The sequence below is a fragment of the Bubalus kerabau genome, chromosome 11 (genome assembly GCF_029407905.1).
Source record: "Bubalus kerabau isolate K-KA32 ecotype Philippines breed swamp buffalo chromosome 11, PCC_UOA_SB_1v2, whole genome shotgun sequence".
Classification (NCBI taxonomy): domain Eukaryota; kingdom Metazoa; phylum Chordata; class Mammalia; order Artiodactyla; family Bovidae; genus Bubalus; species Bubalus kerabau.
The window spans coordinates 39,171,192-39,190,021 of NC_073634.1; the positions used below are offsets into that span (position 1 = coordinate 39,171,192).

Here is an 18,830-nt window from a genome sequence, read left to right on the forward strand (position 1 = left end):
AAGAATCTGCCTACAATGCAGGAGATCCAGGTTCCATCCCTGGGTTGGCAAGATCCCCTGGAGAAGGGAATGGCTACCCACTCCAGTATTCTTGCCTAGAGAAGTCCATGGACAGGAGCCTGGTAGGCTACAATTCATGGGGTCACAAAGAGTTGGACACGACTAAGTACTAACATTTTCACACTTACACATTTATTATGGGAAGCTTATATGACTTGCCCATGTTGACACTGTACAGAAACAACAGAGCTGATACCAGATCCAAATGATTGCACCCCATGTCTAGGGTTTTCTAAACTGGTGATCAGTTCAGTTCAGTTCAGTTCAGTCGCTCAATCATGTCCAACTCTTTGCGACCCCATGAATTGCAGCATGCCAGGCCTCCCTGTCTGTCCATCACCAGCTCCTGAAGTTCACTCAAACTCATGTCCATCAAATTGGTGATGCCATCCAGCCATCTCATCCTCTGTTGCCCCCTTCTCCTCCTGCCCCCAATCCCTCCCAGCATCAGAGTCTTTTCCAATGAGTCAACTCTTCGCATCAGGTGGCCAAAGTACTGGAGTTTCAGCTTCAGCATCACGCCTTCCAAAGAAATCCCAGGGCTGATCTCCTTTAGAATGGACTGGTTGATCTCCTTGCAGTCCAAGGGACTCTCTAGAGTCTTCTCCAACACCACAGTTCAAAAGCATCAGTTCTTCAGTGCTCAGCTTTCTTCACAGTCCGACTCTCACATCCATACATGACTACTGGAAAAACCATAGCCTTGACTAGATGGACGTTTGCTGGCAAAGTAATGTCTCTGCTTTTGAATATGCTATCTAGGTTGGTCGTAACTTTCCTTCCCAAATAATTCTCTTAACATCTTCTAAACCACTGAAACTATTATAAATGTCAAGAGATCTTTCCATTTAATAATTTTAAAAAGGAAAGAGTATAGTTACTCCAGTTACTGATTCTACTTTTAATGCACTATTTTGATTTTCCTCTTGTGAGCACAATAGATCACTGGCCTGATAAACAGTTAAAGGTAAGAACTATATTCATTTTAACATAGACAGTAATATATTCATCAATGCCATCTTAGTTTAATATGCCAGTGAATACTAAGGGAATTGTATAAGCATATATGTAGTATTTCAAGGCATGCAAAATTCCTATGAAAGTTTTAGTGATGCATAGTATTTCCAGATGTGTTGCCACTAGACTGAGAGAAGATCAAGACAAGCCTTGAATTTATAATATGGAAAAGCCCAGAAATTGTATGTAAAACATAAATTTCATAAAAACCTGTTAAAATCAGATTTGTTAAATAAATCTCTCTTTTCCAACATTATGGCACTGATCATAGTCTAGAAAATGATGTATAAAACCACACTATATTTGGGTCACTTTTCTGACCCAATCATTTTCAAGTTAATATGTTAAACCCAGTTTACTTACAGATCTATGAGCAGACAAGCAACCTTTACCTATTCATTTCTACATAGAAGTTTTCAATTTTGTTAACTTTGTCGTATGCACAAATAACAATCAAAATAGAAGGCCACATGTTATATGAAATTGTAGTAAAATGAAAATGATCAAAATAAACCCCAAAATTCTTAATTATGCTTGTTAATGCCAAGTTTACTATAGTACAGCAATACATATACATCATACAAACCCATTACCTATATTTTCCAGAACCATTTCATCACTAGCCTGCCCTCATGCCAATATTTAAATGATGTATCTGCCTTGACTTTATTTCTATGGTTCCTCTGCAGGGTTTTCCACATCAAATGCATTCATCTAACTTCTGGGCCATCTACTACAATGTGTATTTTCATCACTAATATAATGTCTTTATGGTTCCATCCTTTTGTTCTCAGTCTTCCTTAACTTACTTGTACAGTCTCTCTCTCTCTCTTCCACTTACTACAACTAAAAACTTAAACAAATATAAAAAGAAACTATCTAAAGATGCTGGAGTATAAATGAGATAGATTAGGAAAAAAAAAAAAAGAGAGATAGATTAGGACAGGAAATGAAAACTTAAAGAATGACCAGCAGAACAGCAATGAAGAGAATGAATGGAAAGTGCACCACCTAGTAACAAGCCCTGAGCTGGAGTTGTGAAGCAAAAGTGAAAGTCACTCAGTCATGTCCAACTCTTTGTGACCCCATGGACTGTACAGTCCAAGGAATTTTCCAGCCCAGAATACTGGAGTGGGTAGCCTTTCCTTCTACAGGGGACATTCCCAACCCAGGAATCGAACCCAGGTATACCGCATTGCAGACGGATTCTTTACCAGTTGAGCCACAAGGGAAGCCCCAAAATACTGCAGTGAGTAGCCTATCCCTTCTCCAGCAGATATTCCCAACCCAGGAATCAAACCGGGGTCTCCTACACTGCAGGAAGATTCTGTACCAACTGAGCTATCAGGGAAGCTGAGCTGGAGTTGAGGAGTCATTATTAACCAGTTGTGTGACTTTCAACAAGTCATTTAAGTGCTTCAACCTTCAGCTCCTCTTCTATGAAATGGGCATAATGTCTCATCTATACTATGAACATAATTGACACCTCTCTGAATCAAAACATTATAAACTGTACAATATATCATACAAATCCTAAGCATCTTCTAATCTAGTGAAATTGAAATGTTTTGGCTACACACTCAATTAGTGAAAAGTCTTTTGAGTACTTAACTCCAATGTGTGGATATTTCAGTTCAGTTCAGCTGCTCAGTCGTGTCCAACTCATTGCAACCCCACAGACTGCAGCATACCAGGCATCCCTGTCCATCACCAACTCCTGAAGTTTACTCAAACTCATGTCCACTAAGTCAGTGATGCCATCCAACCATCTCATCCTCTGTTGTCCCCTTCTTCTGCCTTCAATCCTTCCCAGTATCAGGGTCTTTTCAAATGAGTCAGCTCTTCGCAACAGGTAGTCATAGTATTGAAGTTTCAGCTTCAGCATCAGTCCTTCCAATGAATATTCAGGACTGACTTCTTTTAGGATGAACTGGTTGGATCTCCTTTCAGTCCAAGGGACTCTCAAGAGTCTTCTCCAACACCACAGTTCAAAAGCATCAATTCTTTGACGCTCAGCTTTCTTTATGGTCTAACTCTCACATCCATATATGACTGACTACTGGAAAAACCACAGCCTTGACTAGATGGACCTTTGTTGGCAAAATAACGTCTCTGCTTTTTAATATGCTGTCTAGGTTGGTCGTAACTTTTCTTTCAAGGAGTAAGTGTCTTTTTATTTCATGGCTGTAGTCACCATCTGCAGTGATTTTTGCCCCGGAAAAAAATAGTCTGTCACTGTTTCCACTGTTTCCCCATCCATTTGTCATATAGTGATGGGACTGGATGCCATGATCTTAGTTTTCTGAATGATGAGTTTTAAGCCAGCTTTTTCACTCTCCTCTTTCACTTTCATCAAGAGGCTCTTTAGTTCTTCACTTTCTGCCATAAGGCTGGTGTAATTTGCATATCTGAGGTTATTGATATTTCTCCCAGCAATCTTGATTCCAGCTTGTGCTTCATCCAGCCCAGCATTTTGCATGATGTACTCTGCATATAAGTTAAATAAGCGGGGTGACAATATTCAGCCTTGACATACTCCTTTCCCTATTTGGAACCAGTCTGTTGTTCCATGTCCAGTTCTAACCGTTGCTTCCTGACCTGCACACAGATTTCTCAAGAGGCAGGTCAGGTGGTCTGGTATTCCCTTCTCTGTAAGTTTGTTTCTCCACAGTTTGTTGCAATCCACACAGTCAAAGGCTTTGGCATAGTCAATAAAGCAGAAATAGACATTTTTCTGGAACCCTTTTGCTTTTTCGATGATCCAGCAGATGTTGGTAATTTGACCTCTGGTTCCTCTGCCTTTTCTAAATCCATCTTGAACATGTGGAAGTTCATGGTTCACGTAATGTTGAAGCCCTGGCTTGGAGAATTTCGAGCATTACTTTACTAGCGTGTGAGATGAGTGCAACTGTGCGATAGTTTAAGCATTCTTTGGCATTGCCTTTCTTTGGGATTGGAATGAAAACTGACCTCTTCCAGTCCTGTGGCCACTGCTGAGTTTTCCAGATTTGCTGGCATATTGAGTGCAGCACTTTCACAGCATCATCTTTTAGGATTTGAAATAGCTCAACTGGAATTCCATCACCTCCACTAGCTTTGTTCCTAGTGATGCTTCCTAAGGCCCACTTGATTTCGCATTCCAGGATGTCTGGCTCTAGGTGAGTGATCACACCATCGTGATTATCTGGGTCATGAAGATCTTTTTGGTATAGTTCTTCTGTATATTCTTGCCATCTCATCTTAGTATCTTCTACTTCTGTTAGGTCCATATCTAACATGGCAAGTCACTATATTATGCAAAACTTTTATCAAAATTCATCTGCCAAATTTCTATTTTCCCTGGTATCAGTTTACAAGCTAATTAGAAAGTTTCATTTTTTCACATTATTATTAAATGTATTCAAAATCTTAGGAAATTATTTCCATGTAGTTTAAGTGTGTCAATACACACTTAGGTCATGTACATTGTTTTTGAAAAGAAAATCTTGTAATAATAGAAATATTTCTTAGCATCTGTTTTTAAGATCATCTCGTAGCAAAATTTCTTTCAAAAAGCTGTTGCCTTTTCATTCAGTTACAATATCATTTTTACCTTAAATCAATAGAATTTCATGATATATGTATTAGGTTTTATTCTATTCATAGCTATTTATCATCAAGGAAAAAAAGATTAAAGACGAACAGCTGTATTTTCCCCAAAGTATGTAATTTATCATTAAGTTAAAGGACTCTTTTTAATAAAGTACTACAAAGATTCTATATATTTTAAAGGTTGTGTTTTTTATAAAATTACTCACAACAATATTATTAATACTTCAAGCAATTCTGGTTTCAATTCCTTTCCTGTATTAGCCTGACTCTTAATGATGCAATCAACTCATTTCATTTGTGATGTTATCTCCATTTCCTCACATTTACTGAAAAGTAAACCACTCCATCAGTAGACAGTCTTACACAGCTTTCCAAACAACAACAAAAAAAATTCTATTAAATAAGTCATCATTGTTACAAATATATCATTTCTGGTATATATTTCCTTTAGTGACTCTCAGAAAAGCAACTGTATTTTTTTTTTAATTGAAGCAGAATCTTAACAAATACTCTAAGCTGAGGCAGTTATATTCTTCCAACTTAATGTACCACACATCCTACTTGCAGGATTATATTTTTATTCTTTTAACTCTTTAGCAATGTTTACTACACTCCTTTCAACAGTATTTGCTAACAAGAAATACATTTTACTTTGTCCTGATATTATTTCAGTGTGTTTTACTGTGTCAATAAGAACATGCATTTCCCCAATGGTATGTAACTTTTTGTTTTTTCACTATTAGTCAGTTTATAAAAACAATGACTGAGCATCATATGACTTAAATATTCATGTAAAATCACAGAACTTATGTTTTGGATGCTTTCATTAAGAGTGTCCTGCTGATTACAATATTTTCATTTCCTTATTATCTCAATGCACATTACATACATCAAGGCTCACTGCTAACATGAGTAAAAGTGAACCATCTTTTATTTATTTTTCTAAGGTGAACTATATTTTAAATACTTTTCTTGATACTTTTGAACTTGCTGTCAGCTTAGATTGGGTGGTCAGTATTTTCATCATATGACATGACTATCTGGGAAGAACAGGAGGTAGTTCTATGATTACTTGGTGGTTCACTTGTACTGATACCTTTATTTAGCATTATTCACATAAAACATTTTTTCACAGAAATCTTTTTAAGCCAGTTAACCAATTTTCGAGAATTAGTTAAGTTAAAACTAGATGATGTAACCACAGAGCCACTGAACAGTCAAATCTAAACTACAATTCACTAAGGTACATCACAAATATGGATGCCAGGTCATTCACTTTTGGAAGCACTAACCTAACCCATATGTACAAGACACTCAGCCATATATGCTAAGTGGGAAAAAAAAAATCAAAGTTCAATTCTTACAACTATAACCTCACTATTACAGAAAAGAGAAAGTAAAAAGGAACTTGATCACCAATAAGCAATTTTATCTTCCTCTCTCCCGTTTTTAAGATGCCTCTCTCTCAAGCCTGGAAGACTTGAAAATTAAGTAAAATCATCCAGCATAAGCATTTTCCTATAGTAATCAAGTGAAAAAATAAATCATGGTCTCAGCTCTTTTAGAAAATAAAAATTCATTCTTCATTCCCCTAACTTATTTAGGGAACTATTAATAAAAACAGCAGTCTGAGACAATGAGAAAAGATTAATTAAGCTCAAAATTATAGATTTTAACTCTCCCCAAAACCTTTCCATAAAGTTATCAGGAACCCCTCATTTTATCATATACAAGCCCACCTTCATCTAGAACCCTGTACAGAACACTCTCTTCACCTCTTGTCCTCACAGAAGCCTGATCCTCCCCCAAAACTTACCTCCTTGATCAATTTCTGAGCTATAATTTTCTCATTCTTCCACAACTTGTCACACCTATCATAGTGCCTCAGTGGCAATTTCAGTCCTTCTGCACCATCTTCAGACTCGCATTTTTCTGTCTTTAAATTCCAACATACGCCACTTCCTATCCTTCCAGAGTGTACTCTCCCTTACTGTCACTACCCCTGGTCATTAATATTATTGAGACCATGGGCCCCAACTTCTCCTGCTGTCAAATTTACCAGATCCCTTTCCTTTCTGATTTCTTACTTGGCATCCACAGGCCTATCACTTACCCTATTTTATCATCCTCAACTCTGCTGTACCTGCTCTGACAATTCCCAGACCAATCTAACCATTTTCCTTCTTTCCAATACACAGAAAATGAAGCAATCTGAGGAAAAAATAACCATATAAAGTATACCACTTTCAACTTCCACAAGGTCTACAGGGCTGCTCGGCAAATCTCTTATACTGGTTCCCAGTTTCCCACAACCACCATTCTAAATCAAGGCTCTCCTACCAAATTCTCACTTCAATTTCCTTTTCAGCAAGATTTTATCTCCTACTCCTAAGTAAAAACAGGAAATCTTCTATGCGCTCTTTCTCAAATACTCAAACTATAAACTTATCTGTATCTACTCACTCTCGTCTCTTCTTCTCAAAGGAAGGGGACTATTTGAGTCTACCCATCTCCTTCTGGCTTATCTGAAATCTTATTATATAAGCTATTGTTTTTAATCTCCAAATCCTTAATGTTTTTCTGAAAAAAACTGAGATCCCTTAATGTATATGTTCAAGCGTCTCTCACCTTAAAAAGAAATTCTGCCATGACCCTGCATCATTCCCTTTTAGCCATTCCACTAAAGAGTTGTGTTTTTCATTCACAGATTCTAAATCAGTATCTGATACATAGCTGACATATAATTAAAGGACTCACTCACTAGCAATTAATAAATATAAACAGCTAAATTTGTAAATGTGCACCTACAGAAATATTTACATGATAGATTCTCTTCACTAAAGACTTATGCTTATGCTCCACATTTAGAACTAACTAAAACTACAGATTGAGTGGTTACAAGTTCTCAAATGAACAAGTTATCAAAAACTAAAGTTTCTGTCCTGTCTGCCCTCCCACCATAAAATAAATATTTGGGATCTGAAAAAGAATTTTCTTTTAACTAGGATATAGCTGTCCCAGGGGTCTGCCTGCATATATACCCAATGCAGTATATGGGAACAGTAAAATGGGCTTTAAATAATACTGGTGACCTGATGTGATACTTAGGACATTAAGTATCTTAGCAACATTAAGTTGTTCTAGGGCAACATTTTCTCCTCTTAGCTTAGCAACTGATTGCTGACAAAATCAAATCAGTTTTAACAGCAAAATGTCCCAGCAAATGTGGATTTGCTACGTCAGATTTCCCCACCACATACACACACACACACACACACACACACACACACACACAAAACTAAAATCCATCACTTGGATTTATAAGAGGCTGTGTAAAGCTAAAATTATGAAATTATAAATGAGTATATGGAATCTTGTTAAAATTTAACTATAAACTTAACTTAAAAAACAAACAAGAAATAAAAACCACAAGCTTGGCTCTTAAATCCAGTAATAAGGGCAGTGTGCAGGACACTGTTAAGCAAAGCATGATTCTGCTTAAGTTGTGAAGGCTCATAACATGGCTCACGTCTGGGAGGTCACAAGTTTCCTACTCTACAAATAGAAGGTCACATGTTCAGTTTTTAAAGATGACAGGCAATTACTAATGGGTTTTATTTTTAATTGAGGTATACCTGACTCCTGAGAAACCTGTGTGCAGGACAAGAAGCAACAGTTAGAATGGGACATGGAACAATGGACTGGTTCAAATTTGAGAAAGGAGTACGTCAAGGCTGTATATTGTCACTGTGCTTATTTAACTTGGGCCTCCCTGATGGCTCAGATGGTAAAGAATTTGCCTGCCAAGCAGGAGATGCAGGTTCAATCCCTAGGTTGGGAAGATCCGCTGGAGAAGGAAATGGCAACTCACTCCGGTATTTTACCTGGGAAATCTCATGGACAGAGAGCCTGGTGGGCTACAGTCCATGGGTCACAAAGAGCTGGACATGACTGAAGTGACAGCACACATGCATAGCTTTCAATGGTCTGTCCCTGGTCAATAACTCTGGGGCAGGATCTGATTACAGGTTAGTTTGGTTACAGGCTGTGTTATGCTGTGATAACACATACACTCTAAAACCCAGTGTCTTCGAATACAACAAACGTTTATTTCTTGCTCATACAAATCCTCTTTGGGTCAGGTGATTCTCCAAGGGAAGTGTCCTGAAGTGACAACTCAGTGTTCCAGGCTACTTCTATCTCGTGTCACTGTCATCTCAAACATGGCTTTCAGATTTTCCCAGCAAAGGAAAGTGACAGCATTGAGTATTCACATCCAATATGACGTATGCTTTGCCCACTTAAACCAATCACATAAAAAGAAGAACAATGCATTCTTCCTGTGTTCTAAGGAAGAGCAAAATGAAACGAAACTCAATTATATGAGGTCTGTCTCTGTAGCATCAAAATATATACATTAACATGTGTAAACAGATAGGTAGTTGAGAAGTTGCTATATAACACAAGGAGCTAAGTCTGATGCTCTGTGACCACCTAGAGAGGTAGGATTAGGGAGTGGGGTAAAAGGGAGGCTCAAGAGCGAGGGAATATATGTATACTTATGGCTGACTGACACTGTTGTACAGCAGAAACCAACACAACATTGTAAAGCAATTATCCTCCAATTAAAAATAAATACAGTCCATCTCTGCCATAATGACAAAACTTATCGTGACAACGATGTAAGGGAGATATTATTATTACTTCTTCTTATAACTGAGGAAATCAAGGCTCAGAGATATTAAATAACCTCTCTACTTGGAAGGAAAGTTATGACCAACCTAGCATATTCAAAAGCAGAGACATTACTTTGCTAACAAAGGTCCATCTAGTCAAGGCTATGGTTTTTCCAGTGGTCATGTATGGATGTGAGAGTTGGACTGTGAAGAAAGCTGAGCACTGAAGAATTGATGCTTTTGAACTGTGGTGTTGGAGAAGACTCTTGAGAGTCCCTTGGACTGCAAAGAGATCCAACCAGTCCATTCTGAAGGAGATCAGTCCTGGGATTTCTTTGGAAGGAATGATGCTAAAGCTGAAACTCCAGTACTTTGGCCACCTCATGCGAAGAGCTGACTCATTGGAAAAGACTCTGATGCTGGGAAGGGTCAGGGGCAGGAGGAAAAGGGGATGAAAGAGGATGAGATGGCTGGATGGCATCACCGACTCGATGGACGTGGGTTTGGGTGAACTCCGGGAGTTGGTGGAGAGGGAGGCCTGGCATGCTGCAATTCATGGGGTCCCAAAGAGTCAGACACGACTGAGCAACTGAACTGAACTGAACAATTAGCAAGTAGTAGAAGTGTATAGTTCCAGAGCTCCAATCTTTAACCACTTTACTCTACCTGATGTCCAGGCAGACTGGCACCATATCATTACCATGGAGTTAAACAGTCAGAAGAGTTAAAATTTTCCATTAGCCTGAAATAAGTTTGTACCTGAACATCCAACTTTTTAACAAGTAACTTCATGCACTACTTTTGAATAAGAAACATGCTCTTCATAGAGAACAGAAAATCAAATGTTCTTTTGAAAACTGGTATGCCTGATTACTTTAAACCAGATATGGCTTGAGTAGGCAATTGGAATGCTAGCTAATTATTACTAAAAAGGTACACTTTAAACTTATACTATGTTATATGTCAATTATATCTCAATAAAGCAGGGAACAAATTACTACCAGAAAGGATCAACTATTCCCAAACCTTTTCATACTGTTCATGGGGTTCTCAAGGCAAGAATCCTGAAGTGGTTTGCCCTTCCCTTCTCCACCTTAACCTGCCTCCTGAGAAATCCTGTATGCAGGTCAAGAAGCAACAGTTAGAACCAGACATGGACACAATGGACTGGTTCCAAATTGAGAAAGGAGTACATCAAGGCTGTATATTGTCACCCTGCTTATTTAACTTATATGCAGAGTATATCATGTGAAATTCCGGGCTGGATGAAGCACAAGCTGGAATCAAGATTGCTGGGAGAAATACCAATAACCTCAGACATGCAGATAACACTGCCCTATGGCAGAAAGCACATAAGAACTGAAGAGCCTCTTGATGAAAGTGAAAGAAGAGAGTGAAAAAGTTGGCTTAAAACTCAATATTCAGAAAACTAAGATCATGGCATCCAGTCCCATCACTTCATGGCAAATAGATGGGAAACAGTGGAAACAGTGACAGACTTTATTTTCTTGGACTCCAAAATCACTGCAGATGTTGACTGCAGCCATGAAATTGAAAGACACTTGCTCCTTGGAAGAACAGCTATGACCAAGCTAGACAGCATATTAAAAAGCAGAGACATTACTTTTGCCAACAAAGGTCCATCTAGTCAAAGCTATGGTTTTTCCAGTAATCCTGCATGGATGTGAGAGTTGGACCATAAAGAAAGCTGAGTGCCAAAGAACAGATGCTTTTGAACTGTGGTATTGGATAAGCCTCTTGAGAGTCCCTTGGACTGCAAGATCAAACCAGTCAATCCTAAAGGAAATCAGCCCTGAATATTCATTGGAAGGACTGATGCTGAAGCTGAAACTCCAATACTTTGGGCACCTGATGTGAAGAAATGACTCACTGGAAAAGACCCTGATGCTGGGAAAGACTGAAGGCAGGAGAAGAAGGGGATGACAGAGGATGAGACGGTTGGATGGCATCACCAACTCGATGGACATGAGTTTGAGCAAGCTCCAGGAGTTGGTGATGGACAGGCAAGCCCGGTGTGCTGCAGTCCATGGGGTCGCAAAGAGTCCGGCATGACTGAGGGATGGAACTGACTGACTGACTCCTAAACCTATATTTTGTTTCTGGTTGTTATTCCCTAGTTTTTAACTGTAAATATAACAATCTCACAAGATAAGTTACCACAAATAGTTAGCTTGATGTACTGACCACAAATGGTTTTTCTTAAAGAGTATATGAACAAGGAGCATTGCTCAAAACTAGCAGTGCTGCTTAAAGTTTCATAGGAAACTTGGTTCAAACTTGGAATATTTGTCAATGTATGGCAAAATCACTACAATATTGTAAAGTAATTAGCCTTCAATTAAAATGAATAAATTTATAAAAAAATAATAAAAAATAAATAAACTTTTATACTCACTCAGTCTACCATATTTAGGCAGGAGTTCTTATGTGTTTGCTGGGTTTCACAATAGAATACTTAGCCTATCAACCTTTATTTTTTCATTTCTCTTTTACCTCTACTTTTAAGATCGACTGTTTCCTAGAAATATGCTCTCAGTCTGCAACACAAAGCAGCTGCACTCTAATACTTCTTAGGTAGTCTAATTTTGAATGCATTGCTAACTATAACTTATTTAAAACTGAGAGTAGCATTACAGTATTTAGAGACAACTGCTCAAAGTACACTCGGGTACCCTCCAGATAGTATAAATCTAGCCCCAGTCAAGTCAGAGCAACAGAGACCTGAGTACCAAGGCCCCCTTAAGAAGTCCTTTTATTGAATTATCATGGTAATTCAATATCTTGGTATGACAGCAACAGGCCACAATGGAAACTGGTAACATAAAGAAACCATGGCTACCAAGATGTTTTCTAGGCAACTGTCTAGCACAACATCCAAGAATATCTGTACTTCTAAGCAATGAGTTTGTTTTATGTTATGAACTCTGTAACCTAGAGCAAGAACTGTAGAGCTCAGTCACAGCCAAATTTACAGTGTATCCACAGACAAGTTTCAGATTACACTGATAAACATTTCCTGACTCCATGCTTTTCTTTTGCTTCCACTTTGAACTTGTTTTACTGTTTTTTGTGTGATAATCTATACGTATAAACTGTTTTAAATCCTATTGAGAACAAAACAGAAGAACACTGAAAAAAATAAGTCGAGAGTTTCAAGGGGCCCTTATAGGATCCTTTGTAGAATCCAGATCCATGTAATACTCTGGATAGAATTGTTCATATTTGATCATTAAAAGTTCAGGATGAACTAAAGCCAAGTGCTTTTCCCAGAAGCACATAATCACCTAGGCTTGATCTTGGTCAGCTGGCCAGAGGTTTGCATTTTTTTTTTTATTAAGAAGTGTATTGCTATGTACATTTAAAATGATGTTTCTAAGAGGTATATACAGGTACATGATCAAAAAATTGCTATTAAAACTGCAACCAGTCAGCAAATTTTACCCAGTATACTTTCCTTTCTAATGCAAAAGAACATCTGAAAACAAATCTGACTAAATGAGTAAAAGATGAGCAGCAAGGAACTGACTGTTTCTTTTATTTTTAAACTATCAGGGCAAGGTGCTATGTTTTTAAGGAGGAAAAGGATGAGGAATGGAGAATTTTGAGCAAGTATAAGGCATCTCCAAGACTTGAAAAGAGCTTAGGAAAAGAATAGAGAAAATCTTTCCCTTGGGAAAGATACTGGTATACCTAAAGGAGCTAGAGAACTGAGATTATTCTAGGGGCTCACCAATAGTAGCAGAGCCACAAGAAGCATCCTTTCCAAAAAAAATCAAAATATTTTGACAAGGTAGCTTTCAAAACCATGATAAGTTACTGGAGAAACTGGGGTGAAAGCAAGACTGTCCTATACTTAGAAGGTAATCAAAGAACTGTGTTTCTGAGCTCACCACCTTCGGTGTTAAAACTCTGGCCATGCTTTTGCTTAGAAATCCTGTATCTCAAAATCCAAATAAAGGAGGGAAGAGTACAGATGACCAACATACAGAAACTGCATGTCCTGAAAACTAAAGAAAAAAGAGTTGGGTACATGAAGACAGTCTTGAACTACAGAAAGGAAGAGAATCACAATCCCATTTGAAACTCAGGCAAGTGAGTAGACAGGCATATCTTTTCCTTCCAGCCTTACTTAAAATCTATCATCATAACAGCTCCCGTTACCTGCAGAAGATATTCTCAGTGAAATATCTGGAATAACTGAGAATATCTTGGGAAACCAAGAACACAAGCATTTCTTGAGTAGTCTGCAGTAAGAACAGGGTTTTAAAAGTCTTCCTGATATAGGAGTAAAAGACCTTTATAACACTGGGTAACATAGAGTCAAGGTGGATCAGGGTTTCTAAACCTGGTCACTAGCAACATTCAGGTCAGGTATTCTTTGTTGTGGGGGCTGTCCTGTACACTGTAGGGTATTTAGCAGCATCTCCCTGGCTTCTGTCCCCTAGATGGCAACAGCACCCCTACCAATTGTGGCAATCAAACTATCCCTTGTGGGGAGCAAAAATCACTCCTGTTGAATACCTCTGCGAGGGATGAAACAAATAACAAACAGCTGCCAGGAATAACCCACTCTCTTGGTAAGCAGCACTCTCAAATCACCTCACCTTCTGAACGAGGAAACAGACAGAAGGAACATCAGGATTTACAGGAAAAATGACAAGTTCAAATTCTGAATATGTCAAAATGTGGGATACCAAGAAGAGATGTCCAAAAGTCAGTTGGATATATGGGACTGGAACCAAAAGAGGTTGTGGCAAGAGAAACAGACTAGACAAGCATTAGCTACATTAATACCTCTGAGAAAGGCTTTTGTAAATCTTCAGCCGAAATAAAATCCTCTTAAGAGATGATGATTATTACCCTAGCAAGCTCCACCTAGTGCCTAATTAAACAAGAAGCCCTTGATGGATTTAGTCTACCACAGGATAATGCATTCATGTACAATTCTTACCTTCATCTAGACAAACCTGCCATATGTTCAAGTCTTCAGAATAAACTCTCATATATCTTTACTAACTGATGCTGCTGCTACTGCTGTGCTGCCAAGTCGCTTCAGTCATGTCTGACTCTGTGCGACCCCACAGACGGCAGCCCATCAGGCTCTGCCGTCCCTGGGATTCTCCAGGCAAGAGCACTGGAGTGGCTTGTCATTTCCTTCTCCAATGCATGAAAGTGAAAAGTGAAAGTAAAGTCGCTCAGTCATGTCCGACTCTTAGCGACCCCATAAGTATGACTGCAGCCTACCAGGCTCCTCCATCCATGGGATTTTCCAGGCAAGAGTACTGGAGTGGGGTGCCATTCCCACTTGGCATATGCTCCTTCTTTTTGCCTTTTTGTTCCCAAATAGATATTTGCCCTCTACCACTGCATACATAATTAGCAAGAGCAGATACAATTCTCTCATGCACATGAGCTTTCTAACATTATCATTAAAGAAATTCTGTACTGGAAGGTTTAGAGACTCCAAAGAGATTATACTTTTTCTGCAAAAATAAACCTAAGAGTTTGAATATACCTCAGTTCAAGAATATATTTTCCTGAATGTCTGTTTTTGACTGAGAAAATTTACTTAAATGTAATTTTCCAAGAAATTAGAAGATATTTCTACATATGCTAAGTTCACTTGTTGAAAACCTACTCAACATGTTTTATGAAGAGTGATATTTCATGCAAAAATAGTAATGAAGAAATAATTTTCCTAACTTAAGACATAATCTGGTGAACAAAATAGATTAAAATAAATCTACATAAGTAAACAGAAATACTTTGCCTAGGTTATATTTAGTTTAATTCGGTTCCCTTGTGTATAATCTTCTATTGCGTCCTCTTTCTTTTTTAACTAGCTTAAAAGCTTTTTTTTTTTAAGTGAGAGTAAGTTGATAATTTGTTTTAAAATAGTCATTTAAAATATCAATCAATTCACAAAATTTCTACCCAGCTCACCTGCACAGTTATATCTTACCAACACACTGGCATACATTCAGTAAGAAAAGTTAACAATAAAGAATGGTGATACTTCCTTTTAGAGACAATAAAATATTAAAGAGAGCACACACATCAACACACACTCCAAAGAGGAAAATTACATTTAGCATTTTTCTGACCACAAACTAAATATTGACCAACACAATTTTTAGGATTCACTTTTGCTTGCATAACCCTACTAAAAACAAAAGGGTATCATTAAAATATCACTGAATACCTGTTATTCTTTACACACTCCTTAGGCTAAACTTATAAAATCAGATATGATTTATGTTTAAGGAAATTACTATGATCTCCCTCACAGTCCCATCATCCTCTCCCCACATAAAGAAAATGCAAATGATGCCCAATTTAATTATGTTCTCCAGTGGGTCTTATCACTTAAAATTACAACACAGCTAGTGAAGACAGAGAAAAAAAAGTAGTGACATATATTTAAAAATTGTACTTTCTTACCAATATGTTGCTGTAGAGCCCAAGAGGAGTTTGAGGCACGAGCAGAGAGCATCTTTTCAACAGCTGGAGGAAGTCTCCTCCAATTAGTAAACTCCAAAGTGAAGATAAGGATGTCATCACTGACTGAGTCAATCCTACATTGGCAAGATATTAATACACATTTAGATACAAAATTCACCAAAGGTTCACTGTGAAAACAAATACCATATACCAATTCTTACAACATCCTGATGTGGAGGCAGACAGACAACTGCAGCAAAGAAAATATTAATGAAACAAAAGGCAAGTTCAGTGGATATGGAAAAATCATCAAATCAGGTTCCTACACGAAACTCAAGTGACTGTGCATGTAGTTGTCTGAAAGATGACAAGAGGAGTTTCTGCTCTGCTGCTGCTGCTGCTAAGTCGCTTCAGTCGTGTCTGACTCTGTGCGACCCCATAGATGGCAGCCCACCAGGCTCCCCTGTCCCTGGGATTCTCCAGGCAAGAACACTGGAGTGGGTTGCCATTTCCTTCTCCAATTCATGAAAGTGAAAAGTGAATGTGAAGTCGCTCACTCTAGCAGAGATAGAACGCCTTGCTACTCCCCAGCAGCAGTGGTGAGAAAAGACAGATTTAGTGTCACTGTCATTAGTGGATATGCCATTATTTCCTCCCAAGTGGACCATCTTGCGAAATCTAGATTGGTCATCCTTACAGACACTTAACAGTGAAAGGATAAAGCCTAAACACCCAAAAGTGAAAGTCACTCAGTCATGTCTGACTCTTTGTGACCCCATGGACCATACAGTCCTTGGAATTCTCCAGGCCAGAATACTGGAGTGGGTAGCCTCTCCCTTCTCCAGGGGATCGTCCCAACCCAGGTATTGAACCCAGGTCTTCTGCATTGCAGGCGGATTCTTTACCAGCTGACTCACAAGGAAAGCCCAAGATGGCAGTGGGTAACCTATCCCTTCTCCAGTGGATCTTCCTGACTCAGGAATCGAACCGGGGTCTCCTGCATTGCAGGCAGATTCTTTACCAACTGAGCTATTAGGGAAGCCAAAGCTGTCCCTAAACTGGTGTATGGGAGAGACAGCCTATTTCTGACCAACCCTCAGAGATTTATTTACTACAACGGTTCTAATAAAAAGAAACAAACTGAGTAATACTCTAAACTTGTCATCTCAAAGACAACTTACTTTATGTAATTCAGGGTCCAAAGTATCCCTGAAATGACTGATTAGAGTATGAAAATTATTTCCCAAGAACCTTCCCCGTTATAGATATGACTCTAGAGGATTACCAGAACAAGTTTTGTCTTTAAGGACTGAAAGAAGTGAAGATAAACAGTTCTACTTCTCTTTTTTCAAAATAATGTCAGATTTCCTACCAATCTACCCAAAAGAGACTTCCCAAATTTTGTAAGTACTTGAATCCTAATGGAAAGGCCAATGACCTAAGAAAAGTTCTGATTTCTAACAACACTTCTACTACTTACAAACATGTTGCCTAAATTCTTTAAGCCCTAGACACTGGTCTCTAAAATGAGAATAACACTTACCCTGTGTATTTCAGGAGACTGTTCATAAAAATAGCTGAACAGACTTTTAAAACTATAAAATACTATATAAATATTTCATATTACTAGAACCCACTTGGAATTTTCAGTATTATATTCTCAGTGGGCCTTATAACATTGTACACATGAAATTTAGTCAAAGCGTAAAGACAACTTAAATTCTAATAAGATTACTCATCTTGTACTCAATTAGATACTCCCCTAACATCACACTGTTTGAAGAAAAATAAAATCATTAGGGTCTCTGGTGACTACTTCAAAACCAGAAATTCTTTTCAAGGTCGCTTTTTTGGAGACATTACTGAGCAAGGACAAAAGAAAGGGCAAAATAAAAAGAAACAAACTGAATAATACTCTAAACTTGTCATCTCAAAGACAACTTACTTTATGTAATTCAGGGTCCAAAGTATTCCTGAAATGACTGATTAGAGTATGAAAATTATTTCCCAAATTTTTAATTCTCTAACATGCAAACTCATATCAGATCAGATCAGATCAGTCACTCAGTCGTGTCCGACTCTTTGCAACCCCATGAATCGCAGCACGCCAGACCTCCCTGTCCATCACCAACTCCCAGAGTTCACTCAGACTCACATCCATCGAGTCAGTGATGCCATCCAGCCATCTCATCCTCTGTCGTCCCCTTCTCCTCTTGCCCTCAATCCCTCCCAGCATCAGAGTCTTTCCCAATGAGTCAACTCTTCCCATGAGGTAGCCAAAGTACTGGAGTTTCAGCTTTAGCATCATTCCTTCCAAAGAAATCCCAGTAGCAAACACCCTCTTCCAACAACACAAGAGAAGACTCTACACACGGACATCACCAGATGGTCAACACTGAAATCAGACTGCTTCTATTCTTTGCAGCCAAAGATGGAGAAGCTCTATACAGTCAGCAAAAACAAGACCAGGAGCTAACTGTGGCTCAGATCATGAACTCCTTATTGCCAAATGCAGAATGAAATTGAAGAAAGTAGGGAAAACCACTAGACCATTCAGGTATGACCTAAATCAAATCCCTTATGATTATACAGTGGAAGTGAGAAATAGATTTAAGGGCCTAGATCTGATAGATAGAGTGCCTGATGAACTATGGAATGAGGTTCGTGACACTGCACAGGAGACAGGGATCAAGACCATCCCCATGGAAAAGAAATGCAAAAAAAAAAAAAAAAAAGCAAACTCATATAAGGAAAAAGAAACTACAGCACAAACACTCGGGGAAACATTTTACTTCTCAAGAAGTTCTCAGTGAAGTCACAATTTATCAGAAAATACTGAGAATACATGAAATGATAAAATATATTCAAAGGCAAACAATCTCCTTCACTTTCTAGGAACCCACACCAAAGGTTTCTCAGTTCTGGTTCCTTATTTCTTTTCTAATGGTTTCATTTTTCTACCTTAATGTGGTTTAAATCTCACTGTGATCAAACACAAAGTCATTTTTATGCAGTTATCTAAAA

General features: G+C 38.3%; 1 protein-coding gene across 4 annotated transcripts in view; it reads right to left on the minus strand.

The window, feature by feature from the left end:
• Positions 1-18,830, minus strand: part of ASB3 (ankyrin repeat and SOCS box containing 3) — a 122,272-nt gene that overhangs the window by 4,065 nt on the left and 99,377 nt on the right. For all 4 annotated transcript variants that reach the window (XM_055540072.1, XM_055540073.1, XM_055540070.1 and 1 more), the window contains one exon: positions 15,807-15,940. In XM_055540072.1, the coding sequence (XP_055396047.1) occupies positions 15,807-15,940 (134 nt within the window). The remainder of the gene's footprint in view (positions 1-15,806; positions 15,941-18,830) is intronic.